At 37.5% G+C, this 25,576-nt stretch overlaps 2 protein-coding genes across 3 annotated transcripts in view; both read left to right on the top strand.

Moving 5' to 3' along the window:
* Window positions 1–4,386, top strand: part of ALPK3 (alpha kinase 3) — a 43,784-nt gene extending 39,398 nt beyond the window's left edge. For both annotated transcript variants that reach the window (XM_031955692.1, XM_031955690.1), the window contains 2 exons: window positions 1,961–2,009; window positions 2,574–4,386. In XM_031955692.1, the coding sequence (XP_031811552.1) occupies window positions 1,961–2,009; window positions 2,574–2,928 (404 nt within the window). In that variant the 3' untranslated portion in view covers window positions 2,929–4,386. The remainder of the gene's footprint in view (window positions 1–1,960; window positions 2,010–2,573) is intronic.
* A 5,116-nt stretch (window positions 4,387–9,502) lies between these two features.
* SLC28A1 (solute carrier family 28 member 1) overlaps window positions 9,503–25,576 on the top strand; it is a 62,062-nt gene continuing 45,988 nt past the window's right edge. Inside the window, exon 1 of the mRNA XM_023496495.2 lies at window positions 9,503–9,636. The gene's annotated coding sequence lies outside the window, so the exon portion shown is untranslated. The remainder of the gene's footprint in view (window positions 9,637–25,576) is intronic.

The following is a 25,576-nucleotide window of genomic DNA, read 5'->3' as shown; positions in this document are numbered from 1 at the left end:
GGCCGGAGGTGAGGGAGCCCCCTCTCCCAAAAAACCTTATTTATAATTTATAATCTTAGAGAGTTGTCTGAGTAGTGAGAGATTGACTTGTTTGGGCTTAAACAGCTAGAACATTGAACGTGTGACTTGAACCCAATTCTTCTTGGTTTCACAATCAGCTCTTTATTCATTATGCCATGCTGCCTCTCTTTGTGCTATGTACATAACACATGAAAAAGCACTTTGAAACAAAGCAAGAACTTCCTAAATTAATTAGCAAATTATTAAACTAAATAAATCAAACCAACAAGCATTTATTTTAATAAATAATAAATCACACTTATTCTGTGCCAGGTTTTTTACTAAGCCCTGAGAGTACTGAGAAGAACAAACATGGTTCCTGCCCTCAAGAAACTTTACTTCTAATGGAGAAAGAGAAGGAGGAGGAGAGGGATGAATATTTATTAAGCACATATTATATATCTACTATGTATAGGCATTGTTCTCTGTACTTTAATAAATACTGATAAAGGACAATGTAAATACAAGATATAATTAGAGTAAATTGGAGGTGATTTATGAGGGAAACTTCTAGCAATGAGGGACCATGTACACAAATAATACCTATTATATATGTGTTATATATACCTATACACCATATATACATATATTCTATACATGGGTATACACCGATATACATGCAATGTATACACATAGGTTTATACACATATATACATGATACACTAATGAAATCACAAGTCTAGACCATAGAAATAATTTTTAAAACTTTTTTGTATATTACATAAAATTAATGAAATCTATTTTTTATTATTTTGGTCAGGATCTGTGATTTTGTCAATTCAGGAAACTCCCAAACTTCTTCCTTTTAGGAATGGGAAGAACTGGTGCATATATATTTATAATATATATATTTATATACATATAATATATATTATATAATATAATATATTATATATAATAATATATATAATATTATATATAATATATATTTATAATATATGTATGTTATATATGCCTAGAAAAACATTTGTAGGAATAAATGTATATATTATATACATAATGTACTTATATGTGTGTGTGTCATGCTGCTTCTCTGTGTGCAGTATACAATGTATATAAAAGGGCTTTGAAAATGGCAAAAGGTTAGGCAATAAGCATTTTATATATATGTTATATATTATATCATATATCATATATATTATATGATAGATATGTAGATATAATGCTTATTGGTTTACCTATAACTATATATATGTATATATCTTTATCTTTCTATATCTCTATATACAAGCACTCTTTCAAAGTTAGCACCTTCCCTGTGAGATACCTCCAATTCACTCTATCTATATTACATTGCTATTTGCCAGTATTTATAAAAGTATAAAAATACCTAGCACAGATTATAATTTATTTATATTATATACAATAATTTATATTATATACAATAATATATACAATAAATTTTATAATTTATAAGTCTTAATTTTCTGGATCACACGAACAGTCTGTTTCAGAGTCAAGATTTGAATCCCGATATCGTGACTTCCAGGTCACCCTTTGTCCATTATGTCACACTTATTTTTATTATGTAACCCGATATAATTATGGACCGTCCTGGAGACGCCGACGGCTTCCCATTGGGCAGATGAGGCTGGCTTCCCATGCTTGTCTCTGGCGCCTGTGGCAGAATAGTCAGTCTCCAGTCTGGATGGGGCCATTCTTGCTGGATGTCTTCTTGGGGCATATGTGGGAAAGGGCTTCTTTTTGGGGTGTGGGTCAGAGATGGGAGCCGGTGTCCCTTCCTGCTCCGAGATTCTATGACTCTGTAAGCTGACCTAGAGACTCCCCTCTCCATTGCCAGATTGATGGGAAAGGGCATTGCCCAGAATGCAGTGGGAAGGGAGCCTCATTGGCTTGTGCTCCCATTTACATATGGCTCTCAAATCCTGCCCTTTTCTAGGTGTGGACTGGAAGATGACAGATGTGCAGATTGCCACCAAACTTAAAGGGTAAGTGCCTCTTAGGACCTGCACGGCTGCTGGGTCAGCCTCTGTATCCCTCCTTTCAGAATCTCCAGCTCCCCTTGTGTTGTAAATGTCCACCTGGCACTGAGAGATGCAGCTTGTGGATGCTGAGACATCTTGGGGATCTTGAATTCTCTTTGCCCCAAATGCCACCCACCCTGCTTTGTTTTCTCATTCCCCAGTCTTCGCTCCGGTGTGGGGAATGAGTTTCCCAGCCTGAGCTTTGTAACGAAGCCTCCTGAGGACTGGGGAGAGGTGGTCTCCAGAACCTACTGCCCATGGTCTCAGTCAGGGAATCTGCAAGTGCCCACCACTATGGCTGGGCATTCTGGAGAAGCTGCCAAGATGGCAGGTGCAGGAACCCATCCCATAGCCCATTTCTCATGGCTGATGGGGTGACCAGTTTTAGGTGAGGCAGGTTTAGGCTGCCTGCTGTGTTATCACTTCCGAGTCCTAGGACTGATGGTCATCCCAGGGGGTGGGAATGGAGGTTCCAGAGAGCTGACCAGAATTCTTTGGGGTCCCAGCTTTTTCTCTGTTTGGATACAGGTACCAAGGTCTCAAGGAAAGCTGCTTTCCGGGCCTTCTTGAGCAGTTTGCTGTTTCACATCAATGCAACACCCACTGTGAGATGCTGGGGCTGAAGTCTCTCAAGACCCTTGAGACCCTTTACCCCGTGCCCAAAGCCAAGGGCTCCAAGAGCCCCTCCTCCGGCAGGAAAGCCCCTTCATCCACTCAGCTGAGCCCTCAGCTTCAGAAGAAAGGTCACCCCAGCCCACAGGGATCCCGGAAAAGCTCCTCAAGCTTGAAGGCCACCCCTAAGTCCCCTGAGACTGTCGATTCACAGTGGAATAGTCAACCTGCGGTGGCCCAGCATAGGGGCTCCAAGGCCCAGGGCATGTGATAATCACAACTGGAGGCTGGGGGGCCTCCACCCAGATTAAAGACCAACCAGGAAACAGTTCAAACCAGACAGTAACTATTCTAACACAGAAGCAGAAAGAATGGGTGGGTGTAGCCCCTGTTGCAGGAGGTCTCTCCATTCCCCTCTAACCTCAGAGCGATAGGACCCACGGTGCCTAAAGCTGTGCCAGTGTCTCATGGGGAACCTGGGACCTCCAGGAAGGATTCAGGGGTCATCTCTGTTTCATTCATTCGAGGCTTCGGGGCATGCCCAAACATGGGGCCCAATGCCTCCCTCCAGGCTTGGCGGAGAAAAAGGAAGCCAGGTCATCCCCGTGGCAGGCAGAGTGCCCTGAGAGCACGTGGGGGCATTGGGGCCTCCTGGGTAGGGTCCTCCATCACGTTTACATTTGCCCTTGGCATCCCTAGGCCGGACCACCCTCATCATGGCCAGGGGCCGACTGCTCTGGGCAGAGGCCTTCCTGTCTCAGTATTGCTTGGCACTGAACTTTTGGCATTAACAAAGCTCCTTGCCCCTGTTTGTGGGCATCAGACTGGCGTTCCTATTGGCTGGCACCCACCCACTCCAGAGTCTGTTCCCCTCCTAAACACTTTGCCTCCTGTGGCCTAGCTCTGCCTCCAACTAAGATGCCTGGGGTCTCAGGGGAGAACTCTCCTGACCCTCTCCAGAGCTTCTTCCCTAGCACCCTGTCTGTCTGTCTTGTTACTTATACCAACGAAGGGCATTCACTCTCCCGCTTTTCCCATCGCCCTCTTTACTGCTGATTCCTTTCTCCTTAAAGGCTTCTCCCTTGCTCCTCTCCTGGCTGAGTCTTTTTCTAGGGCTGCCCTGCTGTTCTTTGCTGAGAGTTGGGGCTCGGACTCCACTCTAGCACCAGGGAAAGTGCTCCCTTTGCTTTGTTCTCTTTCTCAAGTTTTTCTCGGGCTGCTGGGCTGTGGGCCCTGCCCAGTGGGATAAAGAGTGCTTAGCAACTGTGGCTCCTGTTGGGGAGTTTGGAGTCCCTTTCTGCGGTAGAGAATTTGGAGCCTCGGTGATTCTTAGGTGTTCCCGGATAGTCAGTGCCTGAGGGTTGGGTTTAAAATAATTTTCTGCTCAGGGTAGAATGTGTGTTGGGTGAGGTGGGTAGGCAGGGAGGGAGAAAGAAGCCAGACCAGCCCTGGGGGTCTAGACCTCTGTGTCTAGGCTCTCAGACTGAGACCTGGGATACCTGGGGGACAGATCGTAGCCCCCGATCCATTTTTTCAATTATGGATTTTTCTTTATGGGCTCCAAAAGAAACTGTAGCCCCAGGCAGAGGAGCTCAGCCTTAGGCCTAGTACAGCTCCTCCTTCCTGAGTGTGTCTTGTTCTGGTCCGGCTGGGATGGGTATACCTTACATGGTGACAGGGGCTTGCATGCTCCACTTTGAATGCAATAAAGACAATGAATGCTTGTCCACTTGATTACTCTTTCTTTAATCATGGTTGCTGGTGTTATGGTACTCCCACTTTTGATCAGTTAATCAACATTTATTAAGCACCAGCTATATGCCAGACCCTGGGCTGAGTGCTGAGATACAAAGTCCCTTAGGGCAGTCTCTATTTAAAAAGAATTTCCCCCCCAATATTTTATTTTTCCAAAAACATGCAAAGATAGTTTTTAACATTCATTTTTTATTGAAGCGTTTTTATTTTCAAAACATATGCAAGGATAATTTTTCACCATTGACCCTTGTAAAACCTTGTGTTCCAATTTCCCCTCTTTCCCCCTACCTCCTCCCCTAGATGGCAAGTAATCCATTATATGTTAAACGTGGTAAAAATATATGTAAATCCAATATAGGTATATATGTTTATACAATTATCTTGCTGCACAGGAAAAATCAGATCAAAAAGGGGAAAAAATAAAATTCAAGCAAACAACAAAAGAAGTGAAAATGCTATATTGTGATCCACACTTAGTTCCCACAGACCTCTCTCTGGGTGTAGATGGTTCTCATCATCATAAGCTCATTGGAACTGGCCCCAATAGTCTCGTTTCAACATTCATTTTTATCAAACCTTGTGTTTCAAATTTTTCTCCCTCTCCTCTCCTTTCCCCCTCCCCAAGAACAGAAAACAATCTGATATAGGTTAAATATGTGCTACTCTTCTAAACATATTTCCAAATTCATCATGCTGTGGAAAAAAAAATCAGATCAAAAGGGAAAAAATACAAGAAAGAAAAAAAAACAAATAAATAAACAATAAAAAAGGCAAAAAAAATAAAAATACTTTAATCCACATCCAGTCCTGTTTCTGGATACAGATGGCTCTTTCTATCACAAGTCTATTGGAACTGCCTTGAATAACCACATTGTTGAAAAGGACCAAGTCCATCACAGTTGATCATCACATAATCTTGTTGTTGTATACAATATTCTCCTGCTTCTGCTCACTTCACTCAGCATCAGTTCCTGTAAGTTTTTCTAGGCTTTTCTGAAATTAGCCTGCTCATCATTTCCTATAGAACAATAACATTCCTTTATAATCATATACCATAACTTATTCAACTGATGGGCCTCCATTCACTTTCTAGTTCCTTGCCCCTGCAGAAAGAAGGTTACAAACATTTTTGTACATGTGAGCTCTATCCCCTTTTTAAAGATCTCTTTGGGGTTCAGACCCAGTGATGACACTGCTGCATTCAAGGATATGCAGAGTTTTATAGCCTTTTGGGTATAGGTTCAAATTTATGAGCTTGGATTCAAATGGGATTGTTATCTGTTGTCTTTCTGGGCACATGAATGACTTCAGCACTGAACAGAGAAGAAAATTAATCAGATTCATATCTTAAGTTCTGTTTTATTTTTAAATTTTTATATTTATTTTTTAAAATAAATGATTTCTTTTGTTTTTTATATCACTATTGTTTTCCCTGTTATCCTTCTCCCTCACAGAGAGCCATCCTATTTTATGAATAGTATTTTTAAAATAAGAAAAAGGGAGGGGCAGCAGGGTGGCACAGTGGATAGAGCACCAACCCTGAAGTCAGGAGGACCTGAGTTCAAATGTGACCTCAGATACTTAACACTTCCTGGATGTGTGACCCTGGGCAAGTCACTTAACCCCAATTGCTTCAACAAAAAAAGAAAGAAAGAAAGAAAAAGAAAAAAAGAAAAAGAAAGAAAGAAGAAAGAAAAAAAAAGAAGAAAAAAAACCCAGCACAATTGATACACTCAAAAAGTCTAAAAATGTGTGTAATGGATTAACACCCCTGGACCTCCCACCTCCAGGAAAGGGTGGGTATATTTTCCTAACTCTTTTTTCTTTCTGAGTCTTGCTCATGGAGTCCTATTATTCCCTGAATGTTTAGGCACTCTACCCATTCCAAACCCATCTGGGGCTATGCAGTGGAAGCTGGCTTCATTTTGTAATCCTGGGAGCCTTGTCTCCTTCCCTCTTGCCAACAGGCCTGTGGTAGTGGCAGGAAGGAGCCGAGGAGAGGCTTCGGAGAAAGCTTGCCAGGAGACCTCCCCTCCTCCCTCAGGGTCTGGGATTTCTCCGTGGCTTCTGCTCCCATTTTCAGTAAGTGCTAAGCCTAGTGGGACCACCCACTCCTCCCCCAGCTCCATGCTGCCTTTCCATGTTTCTTTCTGATAAGGCTTTCTTCTACTTTCCCCCTAGTTTGTTATTTTATTTTATTTTGATTAGTGATGATAATAGCTCACATGTATATGACCCTTCAGGTCTTAGAAGCTCCAAAGGGAGAACAAGACAAATATTCTTAGCCTTGTTTACCGGTAGGAGGACTGAAGTTGGGTGGCTTATTGGGGCCAAGATCTAGTAAGCTTCAGATTAGAAAATTTATTCAGTACCTGATGTATGAAAACTAAGGAAAATCCTATTTGCTGAACAGAGTGGAAAACCTTGAGCCAAGAAGTCCTGAATTCAGATCCTACTTTTGATGCTTACTATATGACCATGGGCAAGGTATTTAATATCTCTTGAGCGCCAGACACTAATTCATAGATGAGCAGAAGGTGTAGCGGATTGAATGATGGATTTAAAAGTCAGGAGGATCTGGGTACCAATTCTACCTCTGATATTTCTTAAGTATCTATTGTAAGCTGCTGATTAAAAAAACTCATTCAACAGATATTTCCTGTATGCAAATCACAAAGCATATTTAGGGGACTTATTCTCTCTCTGCCTCAGTTTCTTTATAGCATCTACCTCTCAGGGTTATTATTAAAATCAAATGAGGTTAACATGTAAAATGCTAATAGAATGGATGGATAAGTGAATATTTAAAAAATGTTATATATTATATAATATCATTTTATGTATATTAGTATTTTAAATACTATATTATTTAATATTTTAATATATTATATATTAGTATTTTATTTTCCCAAATATATGTATTTTCAACGTTTATTTTTGTAAAACTTTCTTCTAAATTTTTTTTCTCCCTCCCTTACATCCCTTCTCCCTAAGACAGCAAACAATCTGATAACAGATTAAATATGCACTCTGCTTTTAAACATATTTCCATATTTGTCACATTGTTCAAGAAAAATCAGACTAAAAGAAAAAAAAATGAGAAGGGAAACAAAAAGGTGTAAATCCTGTGCTTCAATTCACAATCAATCTTCATAGTTCTCTTTTTTAATGTGACTGGCATTTTCTGTCCCAAATCTGTTGGAACTGATTTGAATCATCTCATTGTTGAGAAAAGCCAAGTCCATTAAGGTTGATTATCATATAATTTTGTTACTGTATACAATATTCTCCTGCTTCTGCTCACCTCACTCAACATCAGTTCATGTAGGTCTTTCCAGGCTTTTCTGAAATCAGCCTGCTCATCATTTCTTATCAATAATAATATCAATAAAGCCATTCCTGAATGACTGAGTGGACACTCACTCTATTTCCAGTTCTTTGCCACTACAAAATGGGCTACTACAAACATTTTTTGCACATGGGGGTCCTCTCTTCTTTTTTATGATCCCTTTAAGATACAGACTCAGTAGAGACATGGCTGGATCAAAGGTTATGCACAATTTTATAGACCTTTGGCTTAGTTTTAAATTGCTCTCTAGAATGATTGGATTATTTCACAACTCCACCAACAATGTGTTAATATTCCAGTTTTCCCACATTCCCTTCAACATTTATCATTATCTTTTCCTGTTATTAAAACTTAGCTAAGCATTTTATCAATTACTATGTGTAAAACTCTGTGCTAAATTCTGGAGATCCAAACATAATAGTGAGAACATCCTCAACCTCAAGAAGTTTATATTTTATTTTATTTTTATCTATTTATTTTTCTTTTTTTTCTTTCATAGCTTTTTATTTACAAGTTATATGTATGGGTAATTTTACAACATTGACAACTGCCAAACCTTTTATTCCAATTTTTCCTCTCCTTCCCCGCACCCCCTTCCCTAGATGGCAGGATGACCAGTAGATGTTAAATATATTAAAGTATAAATTAGATACACAATAAGTATACATGACCAAACCGTTATTTTTCTGTACAAAAAGAATCAGACTCTGAAATATTGTACAATTAACCTGTGAAGGAAATCCAAAATGTAGGTAGGCAAAAATATAGGGATTGGGAATTCAATGTAATGGTTCTTAGTCATCTCCTAGAGTTCTTTCACTGGGCATAACTGGTTCAAGGAGCTTATATTTTAATGAAGGATACAACACATAGAAGCTTTCAGCTTTGAGTCAGATGGAAAGGTATCTTTCCACTCTAAGGATAAGATGGCATTTTTTCTTCTTTATTGACATTTCCACTGATTAAATCATATCATTTTAGATTAAGAGTCACAGGAGACTTTAGAGCACATAGATTCTAATCCTGTCATTTTAAATGTGAGGAAACAGAAGTTGTGATTTACCAAGCTACTGACTACAGCAAATGTCTGAGGCAGCATTTGAACCCAGGTTTTCCTGACACCAAGTCCATCTCTACTAGCAGCTTAATTTTAAGCTTTACAAATCTTAGAGTGGTATATAAGTGCTAGCTCTTCTTCTTCTTCTTCTTCTTCTTCTTCTTCTTCTTCTTCTTCTTCTTCCTCCCCCTCCTCCTCCTCCTCTTCTTCTTTCTTCTCACCTCTAACACTGTCACCATTGTAATCCAGGCACTCCATAAGTCTCAGCATATGTCCTCCCTTCTGTAAAAAGTTTTTCCAGGCTTCCTTAATTTAGTGCCTTTCCTCTGAGATTATCTCCAATTTATCTCTGAATATGTGGTATAACACATAGTAATTGTATGTCTCTTCCATTAGACTAGAAGCTTATTGAAACTTTTCCCCCATCCCCTTTTCTTGTATCCCTGCCTTCTCCTCCTCCCCCTGACCTGCACACAGCAGAAACTTAATAAATGCTTGTTGACTTGATTCAACTTATCTGTTATTGAGAGTGGACATCTTGTATATGTCAAACATGTTGCTTAATCTGGTGGAATTACAAGATGAATGGTTCCTGGAAACAGTTCTTCAATCCAGTCACAAAATAAAAATCAGTCTTTTTTTTATGTAAATGATTGTAAATGATACCACTTTGGCCAAGAGAGGTCCTACTTCCTCAAGCTGCAGCACTACAAAGTTTCATATGTTGACAGCTGCACTGATAAAATCTTAGGATTCTTCCCAAAGAACCTTAGGGACAAGACAATCTAAGAGGATTTTACTACTGTGGTCTCCCAACCGTAAGTTATTATTATTTTTCAATTTAGCATAAAATATACTCTATTAAATATTTAACAGTTTTCATACATTTTCCCTATATTTGTTTACCAGTCAAATACATTATTTAGCAGCATCAGGATTTAAAAGGGAAATGATTTTTCTAACAACATTTTTCACAACAGAAGAAAAATTTGCATACATAATGTCCTATGTTTAAAATATGAAAATTTTTTCCTATTAGATGATATTAATTCAATCAAATACATTTCTAAATTATTTTACATAGCAAATCATTCATCACTTTTGGCATCCTATATTGTTTGACTTTAAGATCAAGAGTACTTAGTCTTTTTTGTTTTTTAAAGCCTAATTTAGAGAATTTTAGAACCCTGTCTTTTATACTACTTAAAAACTTTTGATTTTGATTTCTCAGTTATTTTGAATTTCTTAACTAAATCAACATAACATTTTGCTAATTTACATCACCCAGCAGTCAAGATGTAAGTTTGAAGTTCTTCCTTTTATGAGGACACCAATCTTTAAGGGTTAAATATTAATGGAATCAATACCAATTTTAAAAAGCACTCTTTAAATGGCAGAGCATTACCAAAAAATATTTTATCCAATTTAATTCTTATGATACATAGATATTGTATTGCTCACCCTCTGCACAAGCCAGGTACTGTGCTAAGCACTTAATGATTATATGATCCTCTTAACAACACTGCGGGTAAGGGGTGGAAGTGTGGGGAGATGCTATTATTATCCCTTTTATAGATTAGAAATGTAATTTGTATTGTTGAACACAATACAAATTTTGACTCCTTAGTTTTTTTTTACTTTCACTGAATTCTAGAATTCCTTTGGTCTTTATTTCCCAATCATATCTCAAACTATTTATAGAATTTATTTTTTAACTGAATTTTTTCTTTTCAATTTAGTACAAGTTTTTATTACAGAAAACCAATTAATTGTAATATTGTCATCTCTCTGGGTGGTTAAAGGCTTACAAATGCATAGTTTATTCCAATTTCTTTAAGTATCTTTGTTTTGAATTTACCAATAAACTTATTTTGCTGATAATACTTAATTGCTTAGGCAAAACCAAATATTATTCCAAATTAATTTTTATTTACTCGTTTAGGTTTCTCACTAATTTAAATATGTTTCTCTTTTTTCACTTTGGTACATCACTGATGCTACTTTCAGTTTCCTTTTTAGATTTCTTTAAAAACAAAACTAAACTCAGTTTCCTCTTTATATTTCTTTAAAAACAAAACTAAATTCAGTTTCCTCTTTAGATTTCTTTAAAAACAAAACTAAATTTCAGTTTCTTGTCAACAGAACGGTCTTAAACTAAAACTTTAATTTTTTTTCTTAAAACATATTTACTATGATATGATTTCAGTATTTATAAAATTTGAAAATTTACAGTAGAGAATTTAGATTTCTATTACAAATTTAGTTTATTACTAATAATGTTATAAGTTTCTACAAATTGGGAACAAAGACTCCCTTTCTTCTTGTCTGCCTTTCCAACCTGGCCTGAGTTAGGCAGGCAGAGAGAGAGGCTTTCCTTTTTAAGTTTCTTTTAAAAAATACTCTTCTTCCCTTGGTTGATCAGACCACAGGAAGAAATCAGCATGATTTTCCTTCTAGGCCCAGATTTAATTTAAAAAAAAAAACAACCTTTAGAACATATAATTTTGAATTGTGATTTTTCCTTCAATTTTCTAGGACCCTTCAAATTTTCACTCTTATGTATTTCACCTTTTCTTAAAGCATTTCCTGGTTAGATGACTCTCTTTGTTACAATAAAGACATATTTGTGGCTCTTGATTTCTTGGTGCTCAAAAGGAAGACAGATTTTTCTATATAAAAGCCAAGCATTTTGGGCAGTTAGGCTTAGATTTTACTTTCTCCATTTCCCTTTCTTCAAAAAACATATTAAGCATTACCCTTAAGCTTGTTAATCTTTTTTTTTCATGCCATCAGGGGAATTCTTATGGGAAAATCGCACATTTCTGGTATGGATTGGCCCACAAAAATAGAATTAATGATCTTAGCATATTTCTGATTAATTAGATCTAACCCTGCATACCGCTTAGCACTTTTAAACAACTTGTCATCAAAGTGGTAAGGAGTTTCATTTTCTTCCTGAATGATTTCTTGAAGTTTACTCCAATTTCCAGGTTGAATGGTGCATGCTTCCCCTGATTAAAGAATTTCTATCCTGATATAATTAGTTGGATTGTTAGAGTGAGTCTTGTAAAGATCTACTATGAAGACCTTGCCCTCTTGGCCAACGTGGTCCCACAAGAGCAGAAACAGCTGGAGCATATCTATTTGCTGCTTCTATGATGGCAGTTTCCATTAAATTAGTCACATCTCTCCAGATTGTTTGTCCTTCGTTTTTGAAGGGAACCATGATATCAGAGAGATGATATGCAAGTGCATTGGATTTAAGTGCGAGAGATCACCCCTTACTTAAGTGAGTGTGCAAGGTCATCCACTTCATTTTCTCTTCCAGAGCCAACTGGGTCTAGTAGCCAGATATAGATTAGAATGACGACCTGGCCTTGGATGCAATGGGAGGCCTTGATGTTTTTAAGCTAAATTCTTTAACTTGTCTCAGTTTGACTGAATCCATATCTATTTAGTGATTGAGGCTAGGTAGTAATTGATGCAAAGAATGGCTTCTCACACTTAGTTAAAAAAAAAAAATCTGGATGAATAAACAAATAAGGGAGGGGAACTGCCCCCTGGGGACTCATCTGGAACTGGTCAGTTGGAAAACTTCCTTCCTACCTACCTTCCTTTTCCTTTTCTTTTTACCTTTCCCTCTCCCTTTCCTTTTTTTCTCCTTCCCTCCTCCCACATATCATACCCTTACCTGCACATGCACTTAAAATCTTTTTTTAATTTTTATCACTGAACCCTCCCAAAATATCTTGGGGTTTTCTGGCTAGATTTCTTTCTAAAGGACCATGCCTTAATCCCAAACTGCTCTGACTCTCGTTGATTGACCAACAATAAATCTCAGACCAAGTTTCAAATGGTCACCATTTGGGTCATGATTGACTTAGAGTCATTTCTCTTTTTGGCCAGACACCCTGAGGATCTTCCCTTCCCAGATTTATTGATTTAATTTTTTTTTGATTAGCTGAAAGGTTATTCTTTGCCTCAATTATTACCTAGTCTTAATCACTGAATGGATGTGGTGTCAAATTGAGACCTGTTAAGGAACTTAGATTAAAAAGGCTAAAGTCTTCTACTGCATCCAGGGCCATCTCTAGTAGTCCCTGATGTATATCTGGCTACTGGATCCAGATGGATCTGGGAGAAGAAAGTGAAGCAACTGATCTTATACAGCCCTCTATTACTTAAATCCAATTCACTTGCATGTCTGATATCACCTCCATGATGTCATGATCCTGTTTGAGAATAAAGGATAAACATCAGCAACTTCTCTTCAGATAGTCATAACCTTTAATTATGATCTGAAATTGGGCTATCACAACTTCAAGGTCTTTATCAATTTTAGGGGTGACTCTTCCTACATAGGGGGAGATCAGAGGGATTAAAAAGTTGATAGAACCTTAAAGGAACCACATTTCCAGGCTAGGTAACGTCAGATATAAATCTTTGATGCAGAGGAAAGACACCAGCCACTAGTTCCTCATTTAAAAAAAAAAAAAAAGGAATCAAATCTTCTACCACAGTAGAAGGAGAATAAATTAGAGGAGCAGAAGGAGGACATAGAAGATGGATAAAGAGAGGAGGGCCTTTTGAGATGCTGCAAGCATGATCCATCAGACAGGGTGCCCAACAAAACCAATAGTTCATTTGTTTTGGGCAAGATCATTCAATAATCAATCTTTACTTTCTTAATAAACAATGATCAAAAGGTCCAGATTTAGGCCAGAATAAGTTATCAGTTGAAATTTCTGCAATCTTAGACCAAATTTCACATAATTTGACAGTGCTCCTTTTTGTCATTCCCAACAGAACTGGGAGTTTTCCCATGTTCTAACATGACAAATTTCTCCAGGGGGATTCCTTTTGGTAAGCTGCTACTGAATCTTAGATTTCCCTGGGAATCCAATGGAAGAGATTCCCTTGTAAAAGAGCCTGAATCCCCTACAGATGGACTTGATTCTTCTATTGAAGGGATACCAGGGACTTACCCTGTCTTGGAAGAATTGAAATTGAGACTGAGGGGGACCCTGTTTTTCTTCATGGAGAAGCTTCTTGGTAAAAATTTGACCAGCATTCACTCTGGGGAGTTCCTTGATAGATAAGACTATGTCAGGAGTTCTGACTGGCTCACTAATTGTTATGATCAAAATCTGTGGTAAAGATAAGCTGAAGCAAAGTTCTGAGAATAATCAATTTATTAGCAAAGCTAACGGTTGCCAACAAATGGGATCCAAGGCTCCTTAGAAGCCAAGGACATACACTGAATACACTAACAAAGCATCTTTATAGTCATTAATGAGACATACAGCAAATTTACATGTGTGTTCTTATAAACAAGGGGGTACAGACCACAGAATGATTTTAATCTCATACTCTCAGATTCTCTATAGGCAGCTAGGTGGTCAATGTATAGCATATTCGACTTGAGGTCTGGAAGACCTGAATCTAAATCAGTTTCCCACTAGCTGTGTGGTCCTGGGCAATTCACAGAAGCTCTATGCACTTCAGTTTCCTTATGTAAAAGAAGATAATAAAAGCACCCATGTCCTAGGATTGGAAGGAAGATCAAATGCAGTAATGTATGTAAGCCACTTTGCAAATCTTGAAGAAATATGCAAATGTGAGCTACAATCATTTTTCTTTGTGTGTGTGTGTGTGTATGTGTGTGTGTGAGTGATTGAATATCTCTTCCTTGGGAAGAGGGCTGTGGAAAGTTGTGTTCTTTATCCTGCATGTAAGTAAGACTTGACTGAGATTAAAATTGTTGTTCTGAATCAAATTTCATCTTTTCATGCCTCAGTGTCCCAGAGAAAAGAATGGATTCCCACCTGCATTTTTGATTTCCTTCACAAGCTAATTGTACAATATTTCAGAGTCTGATTCTTTTTGTACAGCAAAATAACGGTTTGGTCATGTATACTTATTGTGTATCTAATTTATATTTTAATATACTTAACATCTACTGGTCATCCTGCCATCTGGGGGAGGGGGTGGGGGGTAAGAGGTGAAAAATTGGAACAAGAGGTTTGGCAATTGTTAATGCTGTAAAATTACCCACACATATAACCTGTAAATAAAAGGCTATTAAATAAATAAATTAAAAAAAAAAAAAAAGAATGGATTGCGGTTCCCACTCCAAACAGATTGGTATCAGTTTTTCAGTCCCTGGAGCAATGGACTCATGATTTTAAAGGAATAGTCATTAAGAAGAGAACCTTTAGAATGTTGGATTGACCCAACATGGGCACTTGGGGGTCTTATTACCAAAGAATTATGAACTCTAAGAAGTAGATTCCATAAATGAGAACAAGAAGCATGTCCTATCAAGTTTAATAACAGGGTTGGATGGATCTGAAAGGAGGAAATCGGGAGGGATGGGGTGCTGAAAGAATACTAGCTGCTACTTATAGTGCTACAAAAAATGGAGAGGAAAACAGTCCAACTCTCTAAGGAGATAGTATAGGAAGAGAGGGGCTTTTTTCTGTTTGTTTATAGGAGGCAAATAATGGATACTGTACTGGAATTGGAGTCAAGAAGGCCAAAGTTTACATTCCACATCAGATACTTAATGGGCTATGTGAAATTGAAGTAAGTCACTCAACCTCTTCGGGTCTCAATCACTCACTCTGTATCATTAAGGGGTTGGACTTGATAACTTCAAAAGTCCTTTCCAGCCCCAAATCTATGACCCTGTTATAAACCTGGAAAAACCACTTTCCTTTCCCTATCAATAATGGGCCATTGGAGCCCAGAAACATCTGATAGTAGCCTCCTTCATTGGAAGAATTTGCCCCCTTGCCCTAGACCAGCTCTGGATTGGTGTGGATACCATATCAGGTATCAGAAGTCTGCTATCAAAGAATTGGGGCTGTTGCAAAATAATTTTCAACATTGGCCTGGGGAGAGTTTTCTTTTTTTGACTCATTTGACAATGCCAGGTCATATTAATAAATTAGCCCTTTGTTGAGGTCTCAAATGACTTGAGAAACAAAGGGAACCTCCCCATTTCAATAGATAGATGGGTTGTTATAACTGCAGCAGCTCTCCAAAAGGAGACTTTCCCCTAGAAATTAAGTTAAATCATTGGATTGGTTCTTGGATGAGGGTTTCAGTCTTGATTGAATGGATTTGTAAACTAAAATCTTTATGAAAATTCCCACATATCATGCCCCACTCTCAACTCTTTCCTTACATCTTCAAAGTGAATGCCCTATCATGTACTAGTAAAGCTGTACTAAAAAGCTATAGGAGAAAGTATGATCATAAGACAGAACCAATAACCCTCAGATATGTCCACTTCTAAGTAGAACCATATTAGGGAATTGGAAGCTTTATGGGAGGGCAAGAGATATTGATAAGAAAGGATGGAGGGTGGGCCAGCTATATGGCACAGTGGATAGAGCACTGACTTTGAAATTAGGAGGCCTTGAGTTCAAATGTAGCTTCACACACTTACTACTTCCAAGCTATGTGACCCTGGGCAAATCACTTAACCTCAATTGGCTCAGCCAAAAAAATAAATAAATAAATAAATAAAGGAAGAAAGAAAGGATGGGGAGTAAAAGAAGTTATCCCTTTATTATTAAATCTGGGAATAAAAATTATAATTTCCTGGTGGTCCTACACCTAATATGACCAGAAATAATCAGAAGGACAAACACCCTGGGAACCCAAATCAGTTTTTGGGAAAAGACTGGTTTTCAGCCATTCCCTATGGTAGAGATTTTCCCGTCTTCCATTTTCTCAATAGGCTCCCAGGGATGATGGCTAGGAAGATATTGTGCTCCATAGTCCTATTCTTTAGTCCTGATCAGATTTTGATGTTTGATTGACTGACATCCAACTCAAGATTAATACTTTTGGGGACACATAAAGTTCTATTGAATCTTAGCTTTACCTACAACCAGAGGTATGTTGGAGCTAATTCATAACAATTCAGGAGTGATTGTTAAAGTTTCAGTATAATTATCTATACCTTGGAGCAAGTGTTAAATATCAGGTCTTAATTTATTGTTTTACTGATTGTCTAGATTTAATAAAATAGTAGAATGTTATTAATGCTGATTAAACTGCAAAGTGTATGTAATTTTTTTTTTTTCATGAGAACCTGTTTTTTAAACATTTATTAGCACACCAACCTCTCTGGTTTGGTATAGAGCTAGTTTTGCTTCAATTTGTGTTTGAAAGTCAATCATGATAGTAGAGTCACGGACCCCTAGATAATAATATTACTGTCATCTAATTTGATTAAGAAAAAAAATATAGGTAGGAAATAGTGACAAGGATACCTGTGGGACTCTACTCTTGTCCCAAGCCCTGGGGAGTAAGAAGGAGGCAGAGAATGGGATGTTAAGTTTGGGTCAAAGATCCTAAGAGAATAGAACCTTGGGACCCAGCCCATGAGGTGGGAAATATTGTTGCCCCCAATACTTGGTACATAGTAAACTATTAATAAATATTTTTTTATTTCATTTATTTTTTCCTTAAGGGGGCACCCAAAATATCAGCTAGTTCCCTGGGACTGGTCACAAACAAAAGGACATTTTACATGTAGATTTTCCACCAGGTCAATCTTATGATCAATTCTTTCAATGAGCACTTCCATTCTAGTCAACAATTAATTGTACTGGACTTGTATTTTGAACTGTACTAAATTCATAGTAGTACATATTGTGATCTCTATGTTGAAACTAATTGTGTTAACAGGGCTGACCAATTCCTGGAGTCCCACAGCTATTTATAGTGATTAGTCACCTAGATCATAACAACCATGGGTCAGGGAGTGGATTATAGAAAACCAGGAGTTGTATCAAGCCATGGCAGCTCAGTTAATTAACAATTCTCCTTATACAGATTTCACAGGATATAGGTACATGCAATCAATTATCTGAAAGGGAGAGATCTCTCTCAATGAAGATATAAAGACTGCTTTATCTTCTGCTTGGGGATTATTCTTAGATTCTTTGAATAGGTGAGGGTCACTGTTGGGAAGGGGGGCTATTACTGAGTGTGCCTTCTTAAGTAAGGCCATGGGAAACTGAGCTCTCTAGGAATTGTTCGTGTGAGTGCTACTATTTCTGTTGAGAGGAAAGCTGATCTGAACTCAGACTCGTGCTTCTCTGTGTCAGGGAAAAGAACATACTGAAGTTGCTAGCCAAACTAGGAAGGTAAGAAAAACAACTTAATTTCATCAGAGCATGGAGCTTTGTAAAATATTATACATGGCAATTCAGAGAGATGCTCTAGAAATTACATTTTAAATGGTAACATTTGAGATCATGAATTGTTTAATGGCAGGGAAATAGAGAAAATCTAAAGTCAAGATGTGGGAGGGTCAGAGCATGTACAGAAGTTTAAGCAGTAGAAGTGATATATAAACAGCTGGATTTGGGGGTGACAGAAGGAAATCTTTAACATTTCTTTGTGTTCCCCACATAATGCCTTTTATTCCATTCTAGCTCATTTAATTTTAAGATAAAGTGAATAAGGCTGGTTTATTTGAAGGAAATCAAATGTTTTTAATAAAGAAAGCTTGTGAGTGTCATCTATACCATGAGTGACAAAGATGTCACAAATATGCCTTAGCAATTCACTTCATCTTAAAAACAAACAAACAAACAAAACATTTTTACTCAGTGATGTTATAGTATGGACCATACAAGTAGGAATGAGGTCTGAGCCATAAGAAATTTTATTATAATAACAATTGCTAGCATTTATATAATGCCTCCGATGCGGCAAGTATTGTGCTAAGCACTTTACAAATTTTATCTCTTTTGATCCTGATAACCCTGGGAGGATTTATCATTTCCATTTTACAGATGAGGAAACTGAGGCAAATAGAAATTAAGTGCCTTGCTCCAGTAAATATAGCTATTAAGTATCTGAGACTAGATTTGAACTTCAATAGTCCTCACTCCAGACCTAGCATTCGCTCCTCTGCACCATAGAGGTGCCTCAGTATCTGTGGATTAGATAAATCCATATTCAATAAACCTTTAACTTCACCTAGACAAGTGTTGTCATCTACAAAGCAGTGGGATTTTCCCCAGGAAAAAAAAATATGATTATTAGGAAGATTTCTGCCTTTAGTTGCCTCTTTTTAACTCCACAAAAGTACACAGTTGAAGTGGGAATTAAATAGTTTTTAATTAGACCTTCTCTGCCCAAGCATCAAAGCATACTTAGGAAACATCCCAAAGCAGAGGCCTAATGACCGTTTAGTTTTGCTTTCCTCTTTCTATTCCCTGACATGTAGAGTCCTGTGTAGCCCAGGTGTGGTCAGTGCAACTATGGTGTATCCTCATGGACTGGCAGGCCCCACATGGATTTTTTCCACCAGGAAGACTGCTGGTTTATTGCTTGATTCTGTTCAGTAATAAGGACTAAATGATTTTTACCAGCAGTTAGACATCTTATGTGCCACCAAAGGGAAAACCACTAAGCTCTTTCAGGATCTTAGAGAGCTGGCTACCTACTTTTTTTCCAGCTAACTCTGTTTCTTTGTAAGTGGCAGGACTTTATGGACTTATCCAGTTGAATTTCTTATCGCTCAGTCCTATTCCTTCTTCAGGAGACTCCTGCTCTCTCTCATTCCTGCTGGTTTTCCATTGAGATGATTCACAAAAAATCATATTATATAGAGTCAATATTTAAAAAAAAAAAAAAGAATAAAACTACATTAAGCACTTGGTGTAGATTAGCTTTTTCCTAGACCAAACCAGCCTCAAACCAGGAGTCTGAAGGGACATAGTTCAGGTGCTCAAATCTCCTGCTTCTGTTGTAATGATTCTTAGACACTCATTGGATCTCAGGATGCCACGCTTTTTTGCTGTGTCCTGGTTCCCTGCTTTGTTTTGGCTCCATCTCCAAATTTTCACTTCTGAATTTACTCACCATTCCATGCTTTCTCCAAGTTTGCTTAGAATCAAAGGTTATTGTCTCCTTATAGCAAACTTACCAGAGGAAAGCAACCCTACTCCACGGCCATGGCCATTTTGTCTCTCTCTCCTATTTTCCCCTTGTAAAGTTCATCCTTTCTTGCCTCCTGTCACTTTCTCAGGTGTCCCTCTACCCAGGTAAGGGGTGGGGGGCATCTCCTCTGTGGAATCACAGAACATTAGTGCTAGAGAAGAACTTTAAAAATTTCCTGCTCAACTCCCTCATTTTTTAGAGGAGCACATAGAAGCCTAAAGAAGGAAGTCACTCAGGATCATGCATGAAGTTAATGTCAGAATTAGGATTAGCACTTCCACTCCCATTTTTGACCTCTTCCTACTGGAAGCTCCAAACCCATCTCTCCCTTGTCACTTTTCATATACAGTAAGGATCCAAATGTAAATTGAGATGGATATTTATTCTCTAGGGGGCTATTAGTTATTGGTCATTCCATTCTCAAAGAGGCATGCACATAAAGGAAAAAAACAGTTATTTGAGATAGGTGCAGGAAGAAGAATTTCACAGTTTTGGTAGAAGTTGGTCAAAGACAACCAAACTAGAGATGGAAGCAATTACAAAAGATAAAATAAATAATTTTGATATGGGAAACAAAATTAATCCATCTGGGATAAAGAAGGGAAATGGTCAAATGGAAAAAAAAGTTCTTTATCAAATTTCTTGGATAAAGGTTTGATATCTGAGATACACAGACAACTAATAGAAATATAAAAGATTGAAAGTCATTTCCTAAGAATTAATTGGTAAAAGGATATAAAAATAGTTCTTAAAAGAATTCTAAACCATTAGCAGTCATATAGATAAGTGTTCTAAATGACAAAAAATAAGAAAAATGCATCAGGTGGAGTGGCCTATGCCTGTAATCCCTATTAGTAGAGAGGCCAAGGCTGGTGAATTCTTGAGTTTGGGAATTCTGATTTATCTTAGGGCTAAAACCAATCTGGTTTCTGCACTGTCTACCATTAATATGGTAATCCTCTGGGAATGTGGAATTACCAGGCTGCTTATGAAGAGGCAAACTGTACCAAATAAAAAACAGAACAAGTAAAACCGTCCTTATCAATGTGAAGTGGGTTGGTCCCATGACAAGCAAATGTACTTTCAGACTGAATAAGATAGAGATATCTAGGAGAAAGAGAGACAGAGATAGAGAGAAACAGAGAAACAGTAAGACAAACATAGAGAGAGAGACAGATAGAAAGACACACACACACACACACACACTCTAAGACACTCAGAGTGAAAGAGAAACTAAAACTTTAAAATTTCACTTCACACCCAGTAAATTGTCAAAAATGACAAAAATAGACAATGTTTAAGAAGTGGTGCAAAGATGAGCATATTAATGCATTGTTGATAAGAACTGTGAATTAACAGGACTATTTGGGAAAACAATTTGGAATTATGCAACTATAGTGGCTCAAATAACCATATCCTTTGATTCAGAAATTCCATTGCTACAAATATACCCCCAAGGAAGTCAATGACAAAGAGAAAGATACCACATCATTAAAGTATTTGTAGAGCATTTTTTGAAAACAAAGATATTTAACAAAGTTAACGAAGAACTGAAATCATTGATTGAGGGATGGGTCAATAAATGGCAGTACATGAATACAATGGAATATTGTTGTGCTGCAAGAAACAACAAATATGGTCAAGACAGAGAATTATGGAAAGATTTACATAAACTGACACAAAAGTAACTATAGCCAAGAAAAAATATGTGCACCATGACTACAACAATCTAAATCTAAACAACTAAAAACAAGAAGCTACTGTTCCTCATTTCTTTTCAGAAATCTGTATGAGGGTTGTGTGTGTATGTGTGTGTGTGTGAGGGGTGGGGTTCACAGTTATGAAACATTGCATTTATTGTCAGATTTTATATAATTATTAATTAGTTTTGCTGACTTCTTTTCTTTCTCTTATTCTTTTTTTTTTTAATTTAATAGCCTTTAATTTTTCTCTTATTCTTTTAAAAAATTCTTTATTTTAAGGGATGGCTCTTTGGGAAAGCAGAGGGGGAATAAATAAAGGAAAAATTTCAGAGAGGTAAAAAGAAATTAAGTCAACAAACATTCATTTTTTAATCTCTTTTTTAAAATAGCGTTTTTATTGACAGAACATATGCATTGCATAGGTAATTTTTTACAACATTGTCCCTTGCACTTGTTTCTGTTCCAACTTTTCCCTTCCCTCCTTCCACCCCATCCCCTAGATGGCAGGCAGTCTTATACATGTTAAATATGTCACAGTATATCCTAGATACAATATATGTGTGCAGAACTGAACAGTTCTCTTGTTGCACAAGAAGAATTGGATTCAAAAGGTAAAAATAATCTGGGAAGAAAAACAAAAATGCAAGTAGTCCACATTGATTTCCCAGTGTTCCTTCTCTGAGTGTAGCTGATTCTGTCCATCATTGATCAATTGGAACTGAATTAGATCCTCTCTTTGTTGAAGAAATCCACTTCCATCAGAATACATCCTCATATAGTATTGCTGTTGAAGTATATAATGATCTCCTGGTTCTGCTCATTTCACTCAGCATCAGATCATATAAGTCTCTCTGGACTTTTCTGAAATCATCCTGCTGGTCATTTTTTACTGAACAATAATATTCCATAACATTCATATACCACAATTTATCCAATCATTCTCCAATTGATGGGCATCCATTCATTTTCCAGTTTCTGGCCACTACAAAGAGGGCTGCCACAAACATTTTGGCACATACAGGTCCCTTTCCCTTCTTTAGTATCTCTTTGGGGTATAAGTCCAGTAGTAACACTGCTGGATCAAAGGGTATGCACAGTGTGATAACTTTTTGGGCATAATTCCAGATTGCTCTCCAGAATGGCTGGATTCCTTCACAACTCCACCAACAATGCATTAGTATCCCAGTTTTCCCGCATCCCCTCCAACATTCATCATTATCTTTTCCTGTCATCTTAGTCAATCTGACAAGGTGTGTAGTAGTATCTCAGAGTTGTCTTAATTTGCATTTCTCTGTTCAATAGTGATTTGGAGCACCTTTTCATATGAGTAGAGATAGTTTCAATTTCATCATTTGAAAATTGTCTGTTCGTATCCTTTGACCATTTATCAATTGGAGAATGGCTTGAATTCTTATAAATTAGAGTTAATTCTCTATATATTTTGGAAATGAGGCCTTTATCAGAACTTTAACTGTAAAAATGTTTTCTCAGTTTATTGCTTCCCTTCTAATCTTGAACATTCGTTTTTTAAAAAAAGAATTTGGTTAAAATAAATTTTAAAAAATCTTCTTTGTGGGAGAAGTAAAAAATCCTAGAGAAACAAGAATTATGCATAGGAAAAACACAAAGCATCAAAACTCAGTTTGGGGGAATTTATTTTCTGCCAAGTGAAAGGTACTAAACAGGGTAGTGAGTCATTTCCAACTGGTCTGTTGGTTCAGGAATTTTTGGTGGATCTTATTTCCCTAGAGTGATAGTCTCTCTCTCTCTCTCTCTCTCTCTCTCTCTCTCTCTCTCTCTCTGTGTGTGTGTGTGTGTGTGTGTGTGTGTGTGTAAGGGAGGAATTTTCCTATGACACCTGGCAACCACTACTGTCAATGTCCAAAGTCAAGATTAAGTTGTAACTAGTTGTTCTGAAGGGCCAATACCTTGCTCAGAAAGGAGAAATCTGGGAGCTGGTATAGCAGTAGTTGGAGTAGAGGAGTATTAAGCCCTTCCTGGGGAAGGGGAAGGTATATTAATTATAAGCCTCAAGATAGACTAGCAAGGGGGAGAATGGGATGCTCTCACATTTATTTGATTCACCCTAAATACTTTGAGATCAAACCATGATTTTGAAAACATTCCTCAGCCCTCACTTTGGACACTACTGCCCTGAAAGATCCAAGTAGAAAATCCTAGTTTTCTGTTCTTGGTAATACTCTGATGTTGACCAGGCAGGTTTTATTTTTTAAAACTTTTCAAAATTTTGGGCCAACATTGCAGTGCGCATTTAGGGTTAGGGTTAGACATTTTAGGAAATGAAGTTCAAACACTGCCTCAAATAGGAGCAGTAGAATGGGACATGGAGAGGGTCTTTCTTTCTGTACAAAAAGAATCAGACTCTGAATTATTGTACAATTAGCTTGTGAAGGAAATCAAAAATGCATGTGTGCATAAATATAGGGATTGGGAATTTAATGTAATGGTTTTTAGTCATCTCCCAGAGTTATTTTTCTGGGCATAGCTAGTTCAGTTCATTACTGCTCCATTAGAAATGATTTGGTTGATCTCGTTGCTGAGGATGGCCTGGTCCATCAGAACTGGTCATCATCTAGTATTGTTGTTGAAGTATATAATGATCTCCTGGTCCTGCTCATTTCACTCAGCATCAGTTCGTGTAAGTCTCTCCAGGCCTTTCTGAAATCATCCTGTTGGTCATTTCTTACAGAACAGTAATATTCCATAATTTTCATATACCACAATTTATTCAGCCATTCTAACTGATGGACATCCATTCAGTTTCCAGTTTCTAGCCACTACAAAAAGGGCTGCCACAAACATTCGTGCACATACAGGTCCCTTTCCCTTCTTTATAATCTCTTTGGGATATAATCCCAGTAGTAACACTGCTGGATCAAAGGGTATGCACAGTTTGATAACTTTTTGAGCATAGTTCCAAACTACTCTCCAAAATGGTTGGATTCGTTCACAACTCCACCAACAATGCATCAATGTCCCAGTTTTCCCACATCCCCTCCAACAATCATCATTATTTTTTCCTGTCATCTTAGCCAATCTGACAGGTGTGTAGTGGTATCTTAGAGTTGTCTTAATTTGCATTTCTCTGATTAATAATGACTTGGAGCATCTTTTCATATGACTAGAAATAGTTTCAATTTCTTCATCTGAGAATTGTCTGTTCATATCCTTTGACCATTTTTCAATTGGAGAATGGCTTGATTTTTTATAAATTAGAGTTAATTCTCTATATATTTTGGAAATGAGGCCTTTATCAGAACCTTTGACTGTAAAAATATTTTCCCAGTTTATTGCTTCCCTTCTAATCTTGTCTGCATTAGTTTTGTTTGTACAAAAACTTTTCAGTTTGGTATAATTGAAATTTTCTATTTTGTGATCAGTAATGATCTCTAGTTCTGCTTTGGTCATAAAGACCTTCCCCTTCCACAGGTCTGAGAGGTAAACTATCCTATGTTCCTCTAATTTATTAATAATTTCATTCTTTATGCCTAGGTCATGAACCCATTTTGGAGAGGGTCTTTCTTTCAACGATTTCATTTGGAAACCAGTCTCATGCCTCATTTCCACCCCTTTTTATCTTCAGGATAAATGAGAAAGTAAATAAGACCATAGTTATGAGGGATGTGAAGATGGCATAATTACCCAGGCAGAGAAAGGATCTAGGATGTAGAAAGTGATTATATATCAGAGGAAATGGAAGAAGTTTAGAATAGAAAGGAAGTGTAGTGGTGGTGACTAGGGAAGGACATGGTTCAGGCATGAACCTGGGAGAAAATTATAGTCTCTCAAGGCATAATACAATTCATTTGAAGTAAACACAATGCTATGTTAGATACTAAGTGCCATACCAAGAAAAAGATTCTGCCCTTGGTAAGCTCATCTTTCACACATACACACACACACACACACACACACACACACACACACACAGGAATACATGACTAAATGCCAGTGCAGTGACTTAGTTGAGGTAGAGAAATACAACGAAAAACAATTTTTTTCCTATGGTTAGAGGGTCTTAGTTCCAATCCTAGGTATTTTGTCCACTAGCTATGCTCCCTCA

The sequence above is a fragment of the Sarcophilus harrisii genome, chromosome 2 (genome assembly GCF_902635505.1).
Source record: "Sarcophilus harrisii chromosome 2, mSarHar1.11, whole genome shotgun sequence".
NCBI classification, from domain to species: domain Eukaryota; kingdom Metazoa; phylum Chordata; class Mammalia; order Dasyuromorphia; family Dasyuridae; genus Sarcophilus; species Sarcophilus harrisii.
Note: the sequence above shows the minus strand (reverse complement) of the source record. Positions and strands in the feature narration are given on the sequence as shown.